General features: G+C 36.6%; 3 protein-coding genes across 3 annotated transcripts in view; all 3 read left to right on the top strand.

The window, feature by feature from the left end:
* LOC145215564 (ubiquitin-ribosomal protein eS31 fusion protein) overlaps positions 1-19,586 on the top strand; it is a 291,245-nt gene that overhangs the window by 25,893 nt on the left and 245,766 nt on the right. The gene's annotated exons all lie outside the window — the stretch shown is intronic.
* On the top strand, positions 170-3,947 carry LOC145215552 (uncharacterized). Its single transcript, XM_080084262.1, has 2 exons — positions 170-2,348; positions 2,665-3,947. The coding sequence occupies exons 1-2, from the start codon at positions 205-207 to the stop codon at positions 2,948-2,950; spliced, it is 2,430 nt and encodes an 809-aa protein (XP_079940388.1). The 5' UTR covers positions 170-204; the 3' UTR covers positions 2,951-3,947.
* Positions 3,958-6,381, top strand: LOC145215562 (protease-associated domain-containing protein 1-like). The gene is made up of 4 exons (XM_080084276.1): positions 3,958-4,175; positions 4,770-4,983; positions 5,139-5,306; positions 5,688-6,381. The coding sequence occupies exons 1-4, from the start codon at positions 4,082-4,084 to the stop codon at positions 5,800-5,802; spliced, it is 591 nt and encodes a 196-aa protein (XP_079940402.1). The 5' UTR covers positions 3,958-4,081; the 3' UTR covers positions 5,803-6,381.

The following is a 19,586-nucleotide window of genomic DNA, read 5'->3' as shown; positions in this document are numbered from 1 at the left end:
ATTTACAATGTTTCAGATTGCGATCAGTTTTGCAATGCGCTGTTTGTTAATTTGTAAGCTTGTTATGGTAAATAGTTAACGTTTAGGTTTGTAGTTGTAACAGATGGCCTTCTAAGTTAGAAGTTCTAACTTCTAATTTGCGTGAACCGTGTTAGAGTTTTGTGTTCTAAACGTTTACATTACTTTTTGCAGCAACATAACAGGATGGAGATAGGAACGGACATAAGCAAAAACATACAGCAAGCCATCAAGGCAAAATTGGTTGAACTGAACTCCTATGTGGACGATGAGCTGCCGGACTACATTATGATTATGATCGCAAACCGTAAGAAGGAAGAACAGATGACAGACTCGCTGTCATTATTTTTGGGTAACAATACAAAAGTCTTCACCAAATGGCTGTTTGAGTTGCTATCAGGCTTGCGTGAAAAACAACAAACCGATAATGTCAAGAAAGAAGTGCCTGTTAAAGAGAAAAAACAAGTTGACCACACCGAAGAGAAAAAAGAAAACAAACTTTCAAGGTGGGACGTAAAAGGTCAGGAGACAGATGTAACTGAGGCAAAAATTGAAAGAAAAAATTCTGAAGCTGTGATTGACATTTTACCGGAGGCAGGAGATGTCTTAGATTTGGAGTTGTACGGCAGTAACGATTTGTCATCGGATGTTGCTAAAACTTCTCAAAAGGCTAAAACTTCTTCAGCTACTGGCAAAACTGATTCCAAAAGGTCTGTTGATCACGAAAAGGATGTAAACAAGGATAAAGCTACAACATCGCAAGACACAGACAATCAATCCGATTTGAAAAGATCATCAGGTAAAAAAATGCAACAAAGCAAAGGATCTTCTCGCAAAGAAAAAAGCAAGAAGTTAAAACGGTCAAAGTCATCCAGGGAAGAGGGCACTACTTCTAAAAGAAGCCACAGTACTTCAAACAAAATAGTAAGAGATTGGGACAAAAGTAAAGCAGATCAGAATGAATGGAGAGAGGACTTAAATTTTAATACTCAATCCAAGAAACGACCATCACGCAAAATTTCTGAGAAGGATAGAAATGATGTAGATGAGGACTATGATGATGAACCTGTGGTCAAAAAAGTTTCTTCATCTGTCGTTCAGTCATCAGTTTCCTCTGTAAACCGTGGTTATGTCAGTGAGGAAAGTGACAATGAAACACAAAAGTCTAGTGTGGTAAGTAAAGTTGCTTTACCTGAAAGACGCTCACGTTTACCACCAAGCAAACAGGCTAATAGGTCTTTGTTGCTAAAAGCGGTCTGCGAGGCTGAAACCAGTGTTAAGCAGAGTCATGCTATATCGTCATCTGCGGATATTAAACATGCGACAAAATCAGTGAAATCAAGGCTTGGCAAAGTAGAAAACAAGGCAAAATATTCACATGAATCAACATCCAAGACGAAGTCTACGAAATCATTTAAGACCGATGATGTTGTTTTAAAAAAGAAGATTTTGGTACTGAAACGCAAAAGTGCTGATGCCCAACATAAAGAAACTAATGTAGAAAAACCTAAGAAATTAAAAAGTAAACCAGACAATGATGTACCAGTTTCATCAAGTAAAAAGCAAGGCAAAAACCACCATGACAAACAATCAAATGAAGAAGACGAGTCTTGCGATTATAAATCTGACAAGCGTAGATTTGTTTCACGAAGTTCAAGCGATTTACCTGTAGTTGTTTCTAAACATGGCTCTGTGGTTAGAGATTCACCGAACAACAGTTCAAGTGTAAAATTTGATCAAAGAAATTTGCGAATTAAAAAAACTGAAGATGAAAATGACAGAGACGGTGAAATTTCTCTTTCGGAAAGTGAATCTCTTATCGATGAGCCTGGTACCAGTAAAAATTCAAGGTCCCCGAGCCCTTGTTTTATTGTTACATTGGATGGAAATGTACAAAAGGACAAAAACAATGTCAGCAAACCATCTTTAATCTCTAAGCAACCAGCTAAACCAAAATTTAAATCTATTCCAATCACAGCTCCAGGAAATTCTGATGCTTCAACAAGTGACGAAAAACTGTCTGAGCAACCACCAGAAACTGTTAGTGATGATGAGTTGTCCAGCATGAGGGCAAAGTTGCTAAAAATGCAGGAGGAAGCTAAAAAACTCAAAACCTTGCAACAGGAGCAGCTGGCTGTCATCAAGCAGACGTCTGCTGTGGTAAAAGCTGTGACTACTGCTCCTGCGAAGCCAGACCTGAGTAAATCAATTCATGTTGCAAACGTACATTTTTCTGCCACTGAAAAACAACTTTCTGGACATTTTGGTATTTGTGGCAAGGTCAAAAGGGTTACTATTCTTAAAGATTCTTTCACTGGACACCCGAAAGGGTAAGTACAAAAAAATTGTATGATAAATGTTTTTTAATTCATACCAGTAGTTCAAAATTTTTGCAGTTTGTTTTCTTTCTTTGAGAGTATTTTGCCAACACTAGCCATTCTAACAAGCAACTGCAATCTTTTATGTTACATACATTATCCAGGAGCAAACTTTTTTTAAATCTGTTCTGACATATTCCATTGGATCCTTTTTTATTGGTTTTAGGATTTACATAATGGTGCATGTAATTTTGTAAATAGATTAACCATTGCGGCGGAAATTTATTCTTTCATGTGTGGCTCTTAATACATTTTTATTCCATTTTAGATTTGCGTATCTTGAATTTGAAGAGCAAAGTTCAGTTGAAAGTGCCCTTGCTTTGGACAACACAACATTTTGTAACCGCGCAATCAGAGTCACCCGAAAAACTTCTGTCACTCCTACACAACCTGCATTTTCGAAACCTGCACCATTTTCATTTAGAAATCGCCCTCCATTGCGACCAAGGCATCGGTACAGTGCACGAATGGCTATAGCTGCTGTACGGCCAAGGTTTCGTGCAATACAAGGCCGAAACAAAACCTGGGTGAAACCAGGCTATGTCCCATCCTAAGTCAACTCTACTTCATATTTGATACTGTTGTTTGTTTGGTGACATGGTTGTTCTCAATCATACCGTCTATTGTTTGGTGTCATATCCATTTGGTAACCAAGGTCATAAGTTGCATTTGTTAAATGTGGAATTTTTGTCTTTTCTTATCTGTTCACATTTTAAATGGTGCATTTGAAACAAAACTCAAATGCTATCAGATTGCCAATGACCAGAATTGTTTTCTGCCAATACTGAGATGTTCTAGGTAGAACAACTGGCCTATTAAAAATTGTTGTGTTTACTAAAGAATGAACCAAACCCTAAACATTTTTGGTATGGTTTACTAAAGAATTTCTGGTAATCCAACGTTTTTATCATGAAATACAACCAATACCTTTTGTTTTAAGATTGTTGTAACTTGACAGCTGTGCAAATGCATATCCCATATGGTGGAAAAATGTAACACCCATGGTTCGGAAGTACCACTAAGCTTTGTTTAACCTCCAACCCATGTCTTCATTTTTGATCACAAAACTGCAATTACTGCGATATGACATACTTTTGATGGAAACAATTTTAAATGGGTGACAAATATATGGCATTGATAAAAAAGAAAGTGAATTTTTTTAAAATTCATGCAAAGAATGCCATAATGTATTGCATACATAAAAGGTGATTTGTATTATTAGGCTTCAATATTTCACTTTGAAAACCTCTCTTAGTTACAATTTGAAAGCTGCTAACAATCGATCTTTCTTTTCTGTTATCCCTGGTCTACACACTTCCATTATATTCCATTATTTTGGTGCATAATGTTTTAATGTATTTTACAATTTTCCCTGTCAGTTTTCTTTCACAATGAGGATGCTTCTCAAATTTGTGACCATGAATATCCTTTATGTACTAAACAATGCAGAATGTGACTGTAAGCTTGTTCGAAGTCCACAATTTTGCAATGGATTCATGTTCAGTTGTGTGTTTTTGAAACAACTCATTAAAATGTTTAATTTTTTTGCAGGTTGACATTAGACTTTGAACTCAAACTGACACATAGTAATATACTGTTTAAAATATATACCCAACATAAAACCACAAACTGTTTAGTCCCTGAAAACATTGTGTGTCGATTGTTAGCTGACTGATTTAAAGTTGATGTGGCTCACAAGAAAGGAACTTTTGAAACTTTACATTTTCCTGTTCCTGGCTATCGGGACAAATTTGTTTTCCTGGATATCATCGGTAACAGGTAATACATTTAATTTAATGTTTGTGTCTGTTTTGGTAACCAACCTGCACAACCAACTTGTTTGTAGATAGAAACCTTGTTTGTTTTTAATGTAACCCACTTTGTGTGCAAAATTAAATTTATGTACATTTTGTTGACAGCCGTTTTGAATTCAATCATGACATGGACTTGCAAAACTGTTATCTAGATAGATAGCACACATATTGTGACATTGATTAGTTGTTTAAAATAAAGTTAGTTATGTTTCTGATTAATGGCTGTGTCTTTTATGCAGATGTAGTACTGTTATCGATATTGGTTGATGGTGGGATTCAGCCGGTTCGCAGCAGTTCTATAGAACTGTCTCACAAAATTTTATAGGATCAGCGAACCGGTTAAAATTAATGGTTACTGTCAATAGACTTTTTGTAAAGAACCGGCTGAAAAATATGACTTTTGGGATAGCACCGACTGACAAAAAATTTGAATCCCACCACTTCTAAAATTAATTCTCTTGACTTCACAGTTTTTCTTTTTTTCAAGAAGCAGATTATTATGAATCATGAACAGTTGACAGAATCTTTGCTAAAATATTATGCTCCTGTTAAATTTCAGGATATGGACTAAATGAGCAGCTCTATCTTGATGTTGTGTATCCAGAGGATGTAGCGTACACATACAAAATACGACAGGCTCGAGATTTCAGTGACACGTTTTCCAGTCAATTACGCAATGTTAGATTGATTGCAACGAACCCCCCACATGCTTGTGGTCGCTTGATTGAAAACGGACAACTTTTAAGAGGTCAAGTAGCACTAATAGAACGTGGGTAAGTACATATTTCTAGGATGTGCAGATTGTTGCTGTGTAGATTTTTTATTGTATTTATTATGGTCCCCCTTCCATGAAGGGGACACATATTGTTTTTGTCCATTTTTTTCTGTCTAATGCTGTTTTGTTAATTATGGGTCCCCTTCCATGAAGGGAGTGTTCATTTATGACCAAAGCTGTCAATGCTGAATTGTATGGAGCAGTATCTGTTATTATTATGGACAACAAACATGATGATATTGATCAATGGATTGACATGGTACGAGATGAAACTAACAGAAGGGTTGGGATACCATCATACTTTATGCTGGGAAAAGATGGGTAAGAAATTGTATTTACTACCAAAGCAAAATGCCTGTTAGATTCAAAACATAGCACAATAAAATAGACAAAAACCATAGTGTGTTAGATTTTATGCATTTTTGAACAAACATGCAAGTGTATTTTTTCATTTTGGGTTGAATTTTTTGTTGTTAGTAAATATTGTTTACAGTATACACTTGATTGCGTCATGATTTCTTAAATTACAACATACTTATGCTCACAAGGTTTTTCACATCATATCCGTGTCCTTCTCATCAAGAAAGAAAGTGCTTCCTGTTGATTTATTAACTTGCAAGGCCACCTCATTTTATGCCAACTTGGGTTAAAAATGAAACAAACATATTAAATTGAAACAAACATATTAAATTTGTTTTGTAGGAAAATGATTACAGAGTCCCTAAAAAGCCACAATCTTCCAGCAGCAATTATCAATTTGCCAGTAAACTATACTAACAGAATGGTGGTTCACCATCCACCATGGAACTATTGGTGATATTTTCCAAACACTGTGATGGATGACTTTCTGTTATATTTTTTGTGGTGCCTAGATTTTATATATTTGCATACTGTAGTGTTAATCAAGAATACTTTACATATAGTAGCAAACTTTTTAGATAATGTGTGGCTTACAAAAATTTGGTATGTAGTACAATGTAATTGATTTTTGTATGTATGATTGAAGCTTTCAGCAACTGTTGTTTGACAACTAGTTGCGCATATTCCTCTGTGTGCACCATTCCAATGGAAATAGTACAAAGGTTGAAATAGGTAATAGTACAACCATGATTTTTCACAGTATGATCTATGTAAAAAAGCTCCTTTTGTGATATTGAAGCTCATTAACAAATGACAAGCTGACTTTGCAATTGATGGTTTACTTTATTCCCTTGAAGCCAATGTGTTGCCAACAGGCTAAGCCCTTACTGGTTTAAACATTTTTTGTGCAATAATGTACAAGTAGCCAAACTGTTTTTGCCTATTTTACTCCAGTTGCTATTTCTTTTATTGTGCCTTTTGGATGCCTGTCTATTACATTTGGTCATTCCTATGAAGGAAGTGCAGGCCAAGTATATTCAGCAGGATTTCTGACTGGAGTAAGTAAAGTCATTAGCTGCCTTGAGTATTTAATGAGACTAGCCTTATTAAAATGAACTTGGTTTACAGTAATTGGACTGGAGGTAAGTCAGAGACTAGGAAATTCTTATCTGGAATGCGATTCGAACAATAAAACGGAATTTTCAGGCTTGAAGCAATGTAGTCAACATTATTGCATTTTGTACTAAAGAGTGGATCGTATGCTCGATCCGTACGTTTTGTAGCTTTATTTCTACCCCAGCAATCTTCCCTATTCTAAAAACCTTACTTGTACAAATTTTCTACTTGTAATCTATTCTAAAACATTACTGCAGTAGGCAAGTAACAAGGCCAATAGCGACGAAACCAGACACATAGTTAATATACCCGTGGCAACACTGATAAGCCGGTAAACTTGCTTAGCTCGTGGCACTCCTTTCCATCAGGTCTACAGTCTTCGGATGCTGTGGATGCTCCGTACATTTGGTATCTTGAACCAGCATTTCACTTTTCTGCAAAGCAAATAAAAGTGCTAGCTTCTAAAAGAGCAGTGACTGGTTGCAAATTGAGTGTTTGTTATCTATCGTGTTTTTTCTTTAGTTTAGACCAGTGGTTCTCAAACTTTTTTTGTTGCGACGCCCCTGGACAAGTTTTTCTGGACTTGCGAGTTGCGACGCACCAGTAAATAAATGTTAATGAGGAAACTCATTTTTAAAGTTGGGTTTATTGACACAACAAAAAGCCACGAAACAGAACTTTTCGGCGACGCCCTTGGAAAATTGAAGCGACGCACCAGGGCGTCGCGACGCACAGTTCCAGAACCACTGGTTTAGACTATAAAACACAAGTAGTCCAACCCATTGTTAAGCGATAGAGGCGTATGGACGCCATTTTGTGTCCAAATTAATAAAGCAGTTATAGAGGAAAATACATAAATTGTCTTATTTTGCATACTGGTGGACTTCAACGCGAATTTGATAGGCCAAGTCGAAGTTTTGGGTTCTAACATTTGAGTGTGATAATGCACGCTGAATGCAAGTATTTAAAGTTTACATGAAAAATAAGCGGCCAAATTTACATGAAAAAAGCAATTTAGCTTGAAATGTTAGAACCCGAAATTTGCATTCAATTTGGCGAATTAAATTCGCGTTTAAGCTCTCCAATTTGTAATCTCCGTTTAAGCTCTGCAGTTGAAAATCAGACAATTGTGTTATTTTCCTGTATCCGCTGTATCATTTTGGACACAAAATGGCTCCATAGGCTTTATTGCGTAACAACGGGGAAAAAGGTTTGACAACTTTAGAGAAAAATTAGACTATTTGTCCTAATTTTCGGTTTTGGCCCGAACAAATTTACTGCTTGTTTTAAAGTTGGAAGCTTAAAATAGCTGATATGAGTAGCCTAGCTGACAGCTGATGGGCTATATTTACCGAATGCCCTGTCGTTTGAAAACATTGTATCTTGTCGACTGTCGTTAACTACTACCGATTAGTGACGATAAAAATCTATCAATTAAACGAGTTTGAATACACACAAGCTAAGTTTAAAACCTAAAATTGTAGTCAAATAGGTATACGTTTAGGCCGAATGTTGTGCTTGAAGTATTAGCTGCCACTCTTGCGCATTTATTGATCGCCAGTTCCCGTTTTTTTTTGTAAATTTTTCCGTTGAACACTGGACTGCCCTCTGCGTTTGCTGTCGCAATAATTCTAAGTTTGTCCGCCCAGCATCCAAGATTATCGTATGCAGCTGTCAAAAAAGACAAAAAGTTTTTGTTTGAACTGGATCAACGTTGTACACGAGCTCATTTACAGTTTTTGTTGCTAAAATGTCAGGTTTGTAAATTTAGCTGATTATGAGTTTACAAATTTGTTTGGACTTTTGATTACCAACGTATACATCTTCGGAACTTGCATTAGTACTTACAAAAATTACTGCTATAGAAATCATACTCCTGATTATTGTTGTCGCAAATTCCATCGTTAGCGTTCAAAGTTCCGACTTACAAAAGTCAAACACGCAGGTGTTGACTGAAACCTACAAATGTCGACACCAAATTCCAAACAGGTTAAGTCACACATTTTTTACTGTAGCATCTAAAACCGGGCTCACGCATGAGTCCGGATTTTGTAAAGCAAATATCAATTGTATCGCGGTTAAAAAGTTCATACTTTTAAAAGATTTATCAACGCCCGACACATACGCTTCATAATACGGTGTAGGTGCAGCGCGTTTGGCAATTATCCACCAATGGTGTCCTCCACTGTTTTGCGCACTACAATTGCGCAGATATTTGCGCCAAGCGAAATAAACTCAGCTCATGTACAATATGAATAAAGATTGTAAAATAACTAGAAATTACCACAAACGTAAAAATAGTAGTAGAGCTACAAACTCAATTTTTGTCAATCCTCCTTTATCGGTTAAAAGACTATTTTTACAAATTGTTTAGTTCCTTTGTGTTGCTTTATTTGTGGATATCAATGCTGAACGTTTGCTGTCCTAATAACATGCACAACCCATCACTAGTAAGCAAAACCTATGCAATGCTTTTGTAAAAAAAAATAGTTTACAGCTTGTTTCACAGTGAGCAAAATTTAAATTTAAGTTTCTTGGCTTCAGTCATAAAGAAAATCAGTTACTTAAGGTTCGAAATATTGTTATTCAGTCGAATAAGCTTAAAATGCTGGTAGCTAAGATGAACATAACATTCATTACTTTGTGTCAGCTCTGAAGCGTTGATGCAAACCAGTGATCACAGTACACTGAATGATTATTGGCACGTCATTCTTATTTAAGACGTTTTATAGAATAAGCCAGCCTCCCAAGAATAACAACGGCAGTTCTGATTTTATCAAATATTTCAAACTTTTTCTGTTTTGTCCACCAGTTGTTCTAATTTACCAGTTGATCTTATTTTACTCCAGAGCTTAAGAAGTCTTCTTCGATGACCTTGATTTGGTAAACTTGGTTGCCCGAATTTCCTCCGAGCCCATCTTCTTCACACCTTAGACTCGATCCATACATTTTTTTTAGCTTTTATCATTTCCACCCCAGCATTGACCTCCATTCTGCAAACCGATCACCCGAAAACCTTGCTTGTAGGCGACTTGTGTACACTTGGCCTTGGACATGTTGCGATGTTTGTAATTACCAGCAAGCAGAACGTCGTTTAGCCATATCACGGCACGATCTGATTGGTCTTCCCAGCATCCCTAATCGGTCAAATGTACTGTACCAGAAAAGTTTGAATTTGACACACTGTTTTGAATAATAGACCTATGTTAAATAGTAGACGTAAAAACGGTGCGTATAGCCTATGGGCCTTATGTTTGTAATTAAATTGCCACTAACGTTAGCTAAAATACCCGTAGCAACACTGATAAGCCGGTGAACTTGATTAGCTTTTGGTCCACCCTTTCCATCAAGCCTGCAGTCGTCGGATGCTCCGTACATTTGGTATCTCGAATTTGCATTGCAAGCAGTCGAGCATTTTCCACTTTTCTGCACAACAAACAAAGGTGACATATCCTGCTGCATAAATAAATACCACGAGATATTCTGAACACCTATAAAGGGTAACGTATATTTACGATCTTGAAACCACGACTGGACTAACTTCACTATGTATTAGCTTTATGCCAAATATGGTGTTTGAAGTATTAGCTGCTACTCTTGCGCATTTGCTGATCGCCAGTTTCCATTCTTTATAATTTTCTTCGCTGAGCGGTGGACTGTCATATGCGTTCGCTATTGCAATAATTCTACGTTTATCCGACCAGCATCCAAGATCTTCGTATGCAGCTGTAAGGAAGATATAAGGCTTTGCCATTTTACAATAACATCATGTCAGACAATTTTAAATGTCACCGTTTTAGTATAATATTTTCATCAATCAATTTTAGTATATCTCCGCGATTGTTTAAATTAAACCCTGCTGTAAAGCTCAAACCTTACATATAACGTCATATATGTAACAATGAGTCACGTGGCAATCGTTTGCAGACTTTTGTATCTCGGCCTTTGAAGCATAATTTGCTCACTGTATGTGTCTCAAGTTTGTAGGGATATTATGCCTGGCAGTAATAGCTTATATACTGTATCTGTCTGTTTCTATATAGCCAGAACATAAGCACTCTGTTCAAAAGTTGCTTTTTTCTATAAATACAAATATTGGTACGATTTAAAGGAAAGTTTTGTGTCACAAATGTTCTCAACCGCCCCATGACAATATCCCGCGACCCAGTTACCACGGATCATATGGGCAATTTCTGTTCGTCTAAATCTAGACTCTAGAATCTATTGTTTCAGACGCTATTATTTTGTTTTTGTCCTAATGTGCCAGTTTTACGGCATCGCCGTTACCTGTGCAGTGTTCAAACTTGTAGATATTACAAACAGAGTTAAGAACGATTTTTCGTCGTAACATAGCTTCTTTATTTTTGACAAATCAGTTCACGAATCATACTTAAATCATTTATAAATTAGGCAAAACGGGATTGTTGAACACTAAGGTCTGCGTGCTATGTTAAAAACGGTGTCAAAAAGTCATTACACGGTCGTTCGGTGTTTGCACCGTGAGAGGTTATTACAGGTCAATGATACTCGTTTTGCAAAACAAAGTTAAGTGAAAAACAATTTGTTATGTTATGTATACCTTTGTAGCGAATGATGTATAGTGTCTAAATTAGCTTGCTTGTTGTGACCTACAATGTCAAATCAATGTTTGACTTTTTCCAATGCCAGACATGGAATCATCCAAGCCAGTGATTCGCAAACGCGGCTCTCAGGGCCGCATGCGGCTCCCAACTACTTATTGTGCGGCTCGCACCAGACCTCAAAAAACCACAAAAGATTGCTATTTTACTTTTCAAGGTAATAATCTTTAGTGATTTTCTCAAGGTTTCGTTTTTTTGCGGCTCCCAACACACTTAAAAAACTACCATTTGACCCCGGCAATAAAAAAGTTTGAGAACCACTGATCCAAGCAATGCAATCAGGAAATAATACACGACCCAAGGGTACCTCGCTGGTAACGATACGATGTGTTTGTGTTGATGCATGTGGGATGCTTTTGGTCTTGCCTTAAGTTTATTTCAAGTAAGTAACAAAAAGTTTATAAACTTAAATCGTTGTTTTGCCTTTTTTAGGGAGAAGGCTTTTCTGTCTCTTGCTGTATTGCTCATGTTGTTGGTTGGTTGTAACTTATTTGTAATCTGATTACTTTTGAGTTGTGTTTTGTTCGCTTGGTAAAAGCACTTATGGCGTCACAATGACCCTCAACAGCTGCGCAACGTTAAAACATTATGGAACGCAAAAAAGTGAATGACACAATTGGTGAATCATGACTAAACGCGCTGCAGTTACACCGTGTAAACCTGAAACTACTTGCGCTGGCCAGAAACCACTATTGGCATATGCGGTTTTGATTACCGTGGAAGCACGTTAAACATTATTGCTGTTTAGTTGTTTTGCTGTTTAAAACGATCAAACGTTTCACCGAAACCGCGGTAAAAAGGTCATCAAATGGTCGTCGTTGATGCTACTACGACAAAATATGGTGGTCGCAGTCACAAAAACGCTATTTTTTTTCTTTTTTTACTTGGTTAGCCAAAAAGTAAGAATCGCGTTTATTTACAGTGCATATTACAAACACAAAAAATAACAAGGTTTTTTGAATATCTTGATAAGTTTTACAGATTTGGATGAGGTTCAAATTACAAATGGAGATGTTTTTTGGCCACCTATTCCATCCATTCATTGTAAAAATCCTTGAAAGATCTCTCGCAGAATTTGCTCAATTGTATTTGTTGAAACACGGTTGGGCGATGGACTAAAACAAAGTACAATTTTTGACATAAGTAATCCCAGCACACGTACGACCAAAAGGCAATAAGCGATATTTGCTTTAGAATTTTAACCACTCAAGATTTTTTTTAGAAAGTATACATACTTAAAAACTCTATGACTTGTGTCTGTGTCTGGCTTATTGTAATTATAAACTCCCCACAACCAATTTGGATCGAGTTTAATATCCTAAAGTTGACAGCACAGCTGTCCTAAAGTTGACAGTAAAGTTCACTTAAAGAAGGTAAGTATGGCATCACAACTGAGTTAAAATAACATAGTTTATCTCTGCAGTGGCTTATGTTTATCAAGCAACCAATTCCGAGAGCCAATTAACTTACAACGCCACATTTTGGAAAAATTGACATGCGAAAACACATTAAAACTCCCAAAACACAGTTTACATATAAAGGAATGTTGTGGAGTATCGTGTATTGAAGTAATACCCAAGCCTATCGTGTATTGAAGTAATACCCAAGCGCGTATAATATCGTACGAGTGACTGTGATTGCATGAACGTTTTATTTCGTCATCGTCACCTTTTCACTACTCGACCTTAAATGCCAGTTGTCGTTGTTTAACACCTTAAACACAATTGTACAGTTGCGTCATCGTCACCTTGCCACTATATATTCACATGTGTTGTAACTCTCATTGACAGAACGTATAACTCTCTTAACGCAATAAACTAACATCAAGGTTAAAACGCCGTCTTCCTTGTTGGACTAAGCCCAGACAAGCAGTAGCTCAGATAGCCAGGGACTTAAAGTATAAACATCTACAGCGAAAGATACTTCCGTAGTAATAAGTACGACGTCATCAGAACCTTTACCCCTACAATGTTTTCCCTGTTTGTTTGTGCAATTTTGCAGTGCTTTTGTACATCAGGAGTCCTTGCTACGTATCAAATAAAATATTTGGTAAATATGTGTATATCCAGTCGAACGTTTAGGTTACATACCTACTCAGCCTATAAGTTTATAAACCAAAAATATTGGGCCTGGACACTTGGTTTTCAATCGACCTTAAAAGTTTTTAAATATAAGTCGTAGCTAAGTAGAATTCTTACGTGGTAGATGTTAGAATATAGTTGAAGTAGACGTTGTGAGCTGTCCCTGACATGTAGACTTTGTTATCTGTTTGATCTGTGTTTCTCTGCGAATCCACATAATGTAGAGAACTGGATCCTGTCGAGCCAAGTTTCTAAACACTCAAAAAATTGTTTTCCAGCAGTGCCCTAGTTAAACACACTGGGAGTTGGAACAAGTGAATCGTAGGCTTAAATTCTGATGTAGTTTGCCATTTACTGTGACAATATTTGTAAATATTTAGTAAACATTGGAAAAATGCCCCTGTAGCGTACTTGACCATTTCAGCATTGTAAGAATCAGAACAAAACAAATATCAACTTGGTGTTACTGGAGAATGTTGGACTATTTTTTGGCTGTAAGCAGCAACATTTTTAATCTTCCACTTACTGGACTCGACACTGTGAAGAATATCTGTATGATGGAAGGATCGCCTGCTCCGTAAACTTGATACAACATGTATTGTATACTAGTTGATCCAACCAATAAAGATCCAGTATTCCACATAAAGTTTCTAAAGTAGTCTGCTCCCAGATACCCGCTTTCCTGTCAATAAAGGTTTTTGTAAATTTGTCAACACATCTCAGAACTTCGACGAGTATTTAACTTGTTTGTAATAAATTCATTGGTTTAAAATGTTGTTTTTTGGAAAATCAAAAAACCTAATTACCGCCTACAGAATCTATTGCACTGATTTTCAACCTAGGTATTACTACTCGCTAAATGGTTATTTTGGCGTTTTTCTGGGAAGAATTAGATTAACATATTTTTATTTTTATAGCACCTACAGGCCAAAAACATTTTTAAGGCGTGTTTGATGCATTATCAATTACAATTGACAACACGTTGCATTTAACAAATTTTGCACATGGTAAGAATAAATTGCACTGTCAGTTGTTATAAACTACTTTAAAGTTGTGGAAAACTAATAGGCTACAAAGAAAAAAAAAATGAAAACGGGCGACCAATCAATAATTTGTCTTGCTACCAAACTTTTGACAGGGCCGAAACCACGAGACTACGTATTTAAGTATGCGTTGTATTAATGGCTTGTTACCTCGATGCTATACTGGCAGAATATTCCATCAGGATTGGACACCAGCATCGATAAGACGAATGGGTGCAACGCTTTGCATACCATGGTAAAATAGCCTTGTGGATGGCTAGACAAAACGATAGAAATTAATCTTGGCTTTCTAGGTGCCATTAGGTAGTAAAAATATATAATATAGCCTACCTATGTTTGCAAGTATTTTATTAACAAAAACAAGAAGACACACATTGGTGAAAAAAGTATTTGCTTTGCGGCCGTCATAGCGAAAAGGTTGTGCACCCCTGATTTAGATTGTAAACAGTTACCATGCAGTGACGTGAGTTATTGGTTCGAACCAAGCCGGTTTTTATCAAAACCAACCTCAAGCTATTTTATGTTGTTATAACACAGGAAAAATGTTCTACAGCTGTGGCACTTACGTATAAGTCGAATTGTAAACAACCATTACTTTCTGTTCGTTGTTTCTCCAGACCATCAGCTAAATTAGCAAAAAAATTATGTTTACAATTTAAGCTAAATTAACAAAAAAATAAAATAAATTCTATTGTTCACCTACGTTTTAACGTACAATCCAGTAAACCTATTAGTATAAAATACACAACATTGTACCTTATTTCCTTCGTCGTACATATCACCGCTTCCATCAATAATGTTGTAAATGCTATTTCTGCCGTATTGAAACTCGTTGTAATTGGGCAAACTACGTGGGATGATGCTTGACGAGAAATTGGAAAGTGCATCGAAGAATGAAAAATCTCCCAAAAAAAATTTGTTTTAAAAATATTGTTCCATAAAAAAATGTGATTGGATTATAATGATAAGATGAACTTACTTTGAATCGGACATTCTACTTTTGACGCGCTTAGTGAGAGTCTGCTGGACAAGTTTTCTGTTGAGAAAATCGTTAGGATAAAATTGGGGCTATTTTATGACATACAGCAATGTAAACATAAAAATATTTTTTTCCCTGACACCTTTTTATCGTTTCTATACTAACCTACATTGAATTACAAATAGACAAGAATTCATTTCGTTTTACCTTGTAAGATTGAAAATCCAGATTCTAGAGTTAACATATTGTGCTGCAACGTTTCTAAAAAAAGTTACAAGACAGTTATAGTTTTCTTGGAAAATATGTTTCGTCGTGTGTAGGCCTACATGTGTATATTACCCTTTTTACTAATTAACTAATCTAGATAAATTTTCGGCGGTATGTGAGTAAAGTGTATGAGCATAAATTCCAATTACGCCTGTCGTGGTTAGGCCATGCAGTCAACACATATTCGCAAGACGGAAGTAGCCTGGTTTGATGTACTCACTCATTGTTTCACTAAAGGCAACTATAACATTTAAATGTGAAAAAGGTTTGTTTGAAAGTCACAACTAAGCACATGACTGAATCTAATAGATTTAAAGAAACCGAAAATAATAAGGAAAACAATCTTGCTTTGCAAACACGGAAATGTGCAGCATTGCAGAGTCTTCACCATGACACACTTGTGCTAGTTTTATAATTTACGTGATCTTATTAATTTCCCGGGAAATAATTCAATGATGTTTTTGGCAAACAAGATTTGCTTTTCGGTCCCTCCAACAAACAGCAACAACAACAACAACAACAACGAAGTTAAACTACACTGTTCCAAACTAGAGGAACCTATTTTCTAAATAAAACTCGAGTCATTGAATTACCAAGTGAAAAAAATAAACTATAAATAATGCAGCAGGCGAATTAGAGTTCTAAATGGGTTTGGCTTTTCGGGTGAAGTTGGGTTGGGGCTCAAGCCTAACGTCTTTATTGGTTGTTCCGCTTAACGAGGATCAAAATGTAAAACAAACAAACAATTGCTTTTACCTTGCCACAGTTCCTACAAAATGCATGCACCCAGTCTTTTGTTTTGTTTTTTCTCGTTGTATGAAATTCAAGGAAGCATTTCATTTTCATTTTCTGATGGTGGAACTATTCAAGTCGCTATTTTCGGATTAGTCATTTTACGAAACCTATTGTGTAAAGAAGTGCATTGTGTCGAAGGGTTATATGATACTCGTGACCTTCTTGCCTTACGTCATTAAGTTTCGACTCTGAATGATCAGTGAAAATTTTTGTTGACAACTGTGGGACCAAAACCGACGGCAAAATAACTTAGCTATACAATTGCCCTAAATAATCGGAAAATAGCTGGGTCACGTTACAATGTTAAACATTATTACGTAGGATTTCATAAAACCGACCTTGGTAACTTGAATGTTGCTTCTGAATTGACTCCAAACTGCTTGACAGCGAACTTAGATTTCTCTCCAATTGACCTTTGTTGTAAATGTTTGATTATGTATTAAATCGTCATATTGCAAGCCTTTTATTATTCGACAACTTTAAATTTTGTAATGATAACTAGGCATTGACAATAAAGGTTTACCTTTGAAAGCTGTCAAAGTTGTTTGAATGGATTCAATGTTATTGTTTGTAGTAGTGAGACGTTGTAGATAATTTGCATTCATCGCTAAATGATGAAAACATGTTACATTCACGAAACTATTTACAGAAATTCACAAAACCTTTCACTGAAGCACTTTTACCTCCGTTCGTGGTGTGTTGAGCTTGCAGAGCGTTAACATTGATTGATATCGAGGTAATGTTGTGCTTCAACTCTTCTGCAAAAACAAAAAAAGCTTTTTATCGGGCATTTATTTCTTTTTTAACCTCACCTTTCAACAAATTTAAACTATTTTCAACAGACCGACTCCCCATGGTTGAAACGTTGGTTTGTTTCATAAAGTTGGTTTGCAAAGCTGAAAAACACGAACAAGTTATGCAAGCTAATTCTGGTTTTTACAGTTTGCAGCGACACTGGTCCCTGAACTCGCATGTGCCACATTTTAACAATGTCGTGGAATTTGCAAAAAATCGTTACTCAAAAAACTTTATTAGCACAGCAAGATGATGTAGTCCAGTGGTCGGCAACCGCCCGTCCGCGGCCCGGTACCGGTCCGCGAGAAGTTCGTTACCGGGCCGTATACTTTTTCAGGTTAAACGCTTTGAAGCATTTTGCCCATGTCTCCCGAGGATGATAAACTAATTTAGACGTTTTCATTGCTAAATGTTTGTACTTTTTTTTAAGGCCGGTCCGCGAAAAAAACTTCAGTTTCAAAAACGGTCCGCAGTACAAAAAAGGTTGCCGATCCCTGATGTAGTCCATTCTCCATCATTTCGCCCAACCGCCTACTTTATGTTTTTTTAATTGAAAGGGATGTTTCTGCTACAAACATAATTTGATGTTCGTTGGCCAAAGGTTAAGTTAAGTGGTCTAAAGGTAACCGTGAGAGACATTCGAGTTGTTGAAGATAAACGAATAAACTACAGTCAGAAAAAAAACTACAACTACAGTCTTATGTAACGAACAATTGAACCATTTTTAGATAATTTTTTTAATATTTTTGACACCAAAGACACAAAGCGGTCACGTCTAAAACTGCGGGCCCACTTGGATCACTTGGCCCGCTTGGCCCAGCACTTGGCTCGCTATATGCAATTAAAAACTGCAGGCTCGCTTGGCACGCTTCTCGCAAGTATAAAAACTGCGGGCCCACTATATCTAGTGCTTGGCTCGCTTCTCGCAGGGAAAAACCGCCGGCCCACTAAATCCAGTGCTTGTCGCGTCTCTCGCAAGTATAAAAACTGTGGGCCCACATTTTTTTCTATTGCATGGGGCGGGCCAAGTGCTGGGCCTAGCGGGTCAAGTGGACCAAGTGGGCCCGCAGTTTTGGACGTGACGCGACAAAGTCAGGAAAACTGCAATGTAAAAGTCTTGGTTAAAACGTTTTATTTATTGCAAATGATCGTGCAATAAGTAATTGTATCCGCTTGTGGCGTTTACTTCCGGGATTGATTGAGATGCTTGGAGAGAAAATAGGCGTGGCGCCCATTTCGATTTTTGTCCATGCATTCCAATAGGCAAGTGCCAAAAACAATTTGTTTCTTGTCTCTCGATTTGACGCTTACTAAAATAACTCTTTATGTGTTTACAAATTAGGTAGTTTGAATCTGTAATTGTTGAACGATTAAAATTGTTTGTTTTTTATTGACAAACAAAACATATTGTGGTTTGAGAACACAGACAGTAACGTTAATAGCTTAATCGAAAATGAAACTGGCAAAGACCTTGTGCATATGAAAAACTTTTATTGCAAACAATCTCTGTGTTATTATCAGTGCAATATGCCTTAAAGCATAACCATTTTGAGTTGTATAGGCACGCAACAAAATGGGAACAGTGACGTAACCACTAACGTCATAGGACAGCAAATGAGATCGCGACATTACCTTTAAGATATTTCTTTGAACTTGCTGTAGTAAGAGAGATATTTTCCAATGTTTGAAGAATCAAATTCGATTGTTCATCAACGATCTGTAGTTGTTTGGTGGAATTGTGAGACGCGCTTTGTATCGAACTCAATGATTTAGTTATCGTGCCTAACTGCTGCATTTGATCTAAAGAAACAACAGACATGTTATACAAATGAATTATAGTCCAAAAAGTAAATTTTAAAATCTTTAAATCGAGTCCGAACAGACCAAAGCAGTTGAAAAGGACGCGTCTAGAGCTTGGCCTAGAAATATTAATGTTTGTACTTGGTGGGTAAAATACTCGTGACTTAAATCGTTTTAACGCAAATTTGTTACACAGCAAGTTATTATTAAAGTTAGTTTACCTTTCATGTCATGCAAGTGTTGTAAAACTGATTGCAATTCAGAGCTGAAATTGGTTAAACTTGTCTGAATCGACTCTGTAAAACAAATGGCTGTGACTAATTCGCGTAACACACAACGGTTATTGGCCTATACATTAGCTGAACGTAATTTGGAACACGAGACATGGCAACACAAGGCTTTCTCGATTAACCGAACCTCATTTAATCGGCATTTGATTACCGGCCAGATTATAAACCGTTTTATTGGGTGACAATGTAATAAAATGTAAACGCGCAAAGCTTCTTATGAATCTAACATAAGTGTCTACGTATTATTTAACGAACTACTGTAACATATAAACAGTAAACAACTGTTGTACATGAATGTTACCTTTCGTATTTGTGACACCGCTTTCAAGTCCAGCCAAGCTGCCAGTTATGACGGACAGATTGTGTTGAACTAAGTCTGAAAAATTGCGAAATGGCAAAGTTATAAGTTGGCAACTGTTTCTCTGCACTTTTACC

The sequence above is a fragment of the Phallusia mammillata genome, chromosome 2 (genome assembly GCF_965637545.1).
Source record: "Phallusia mammillata chromosome 2, kaPhaMamm4.hap1.1, whole genome shotgun sequence".
Lineage (NCBI taxonomy): Eukaryota > Metazoa > Chordata > Ascidiacea > Phlebobranchia > Ascidiidae > Phallusia > Phallusia mammillata.
Note: the sequence above shows the minus strand (reverse complement) of the source record. Positions and strands in the feature narration are given on the sequence as shown.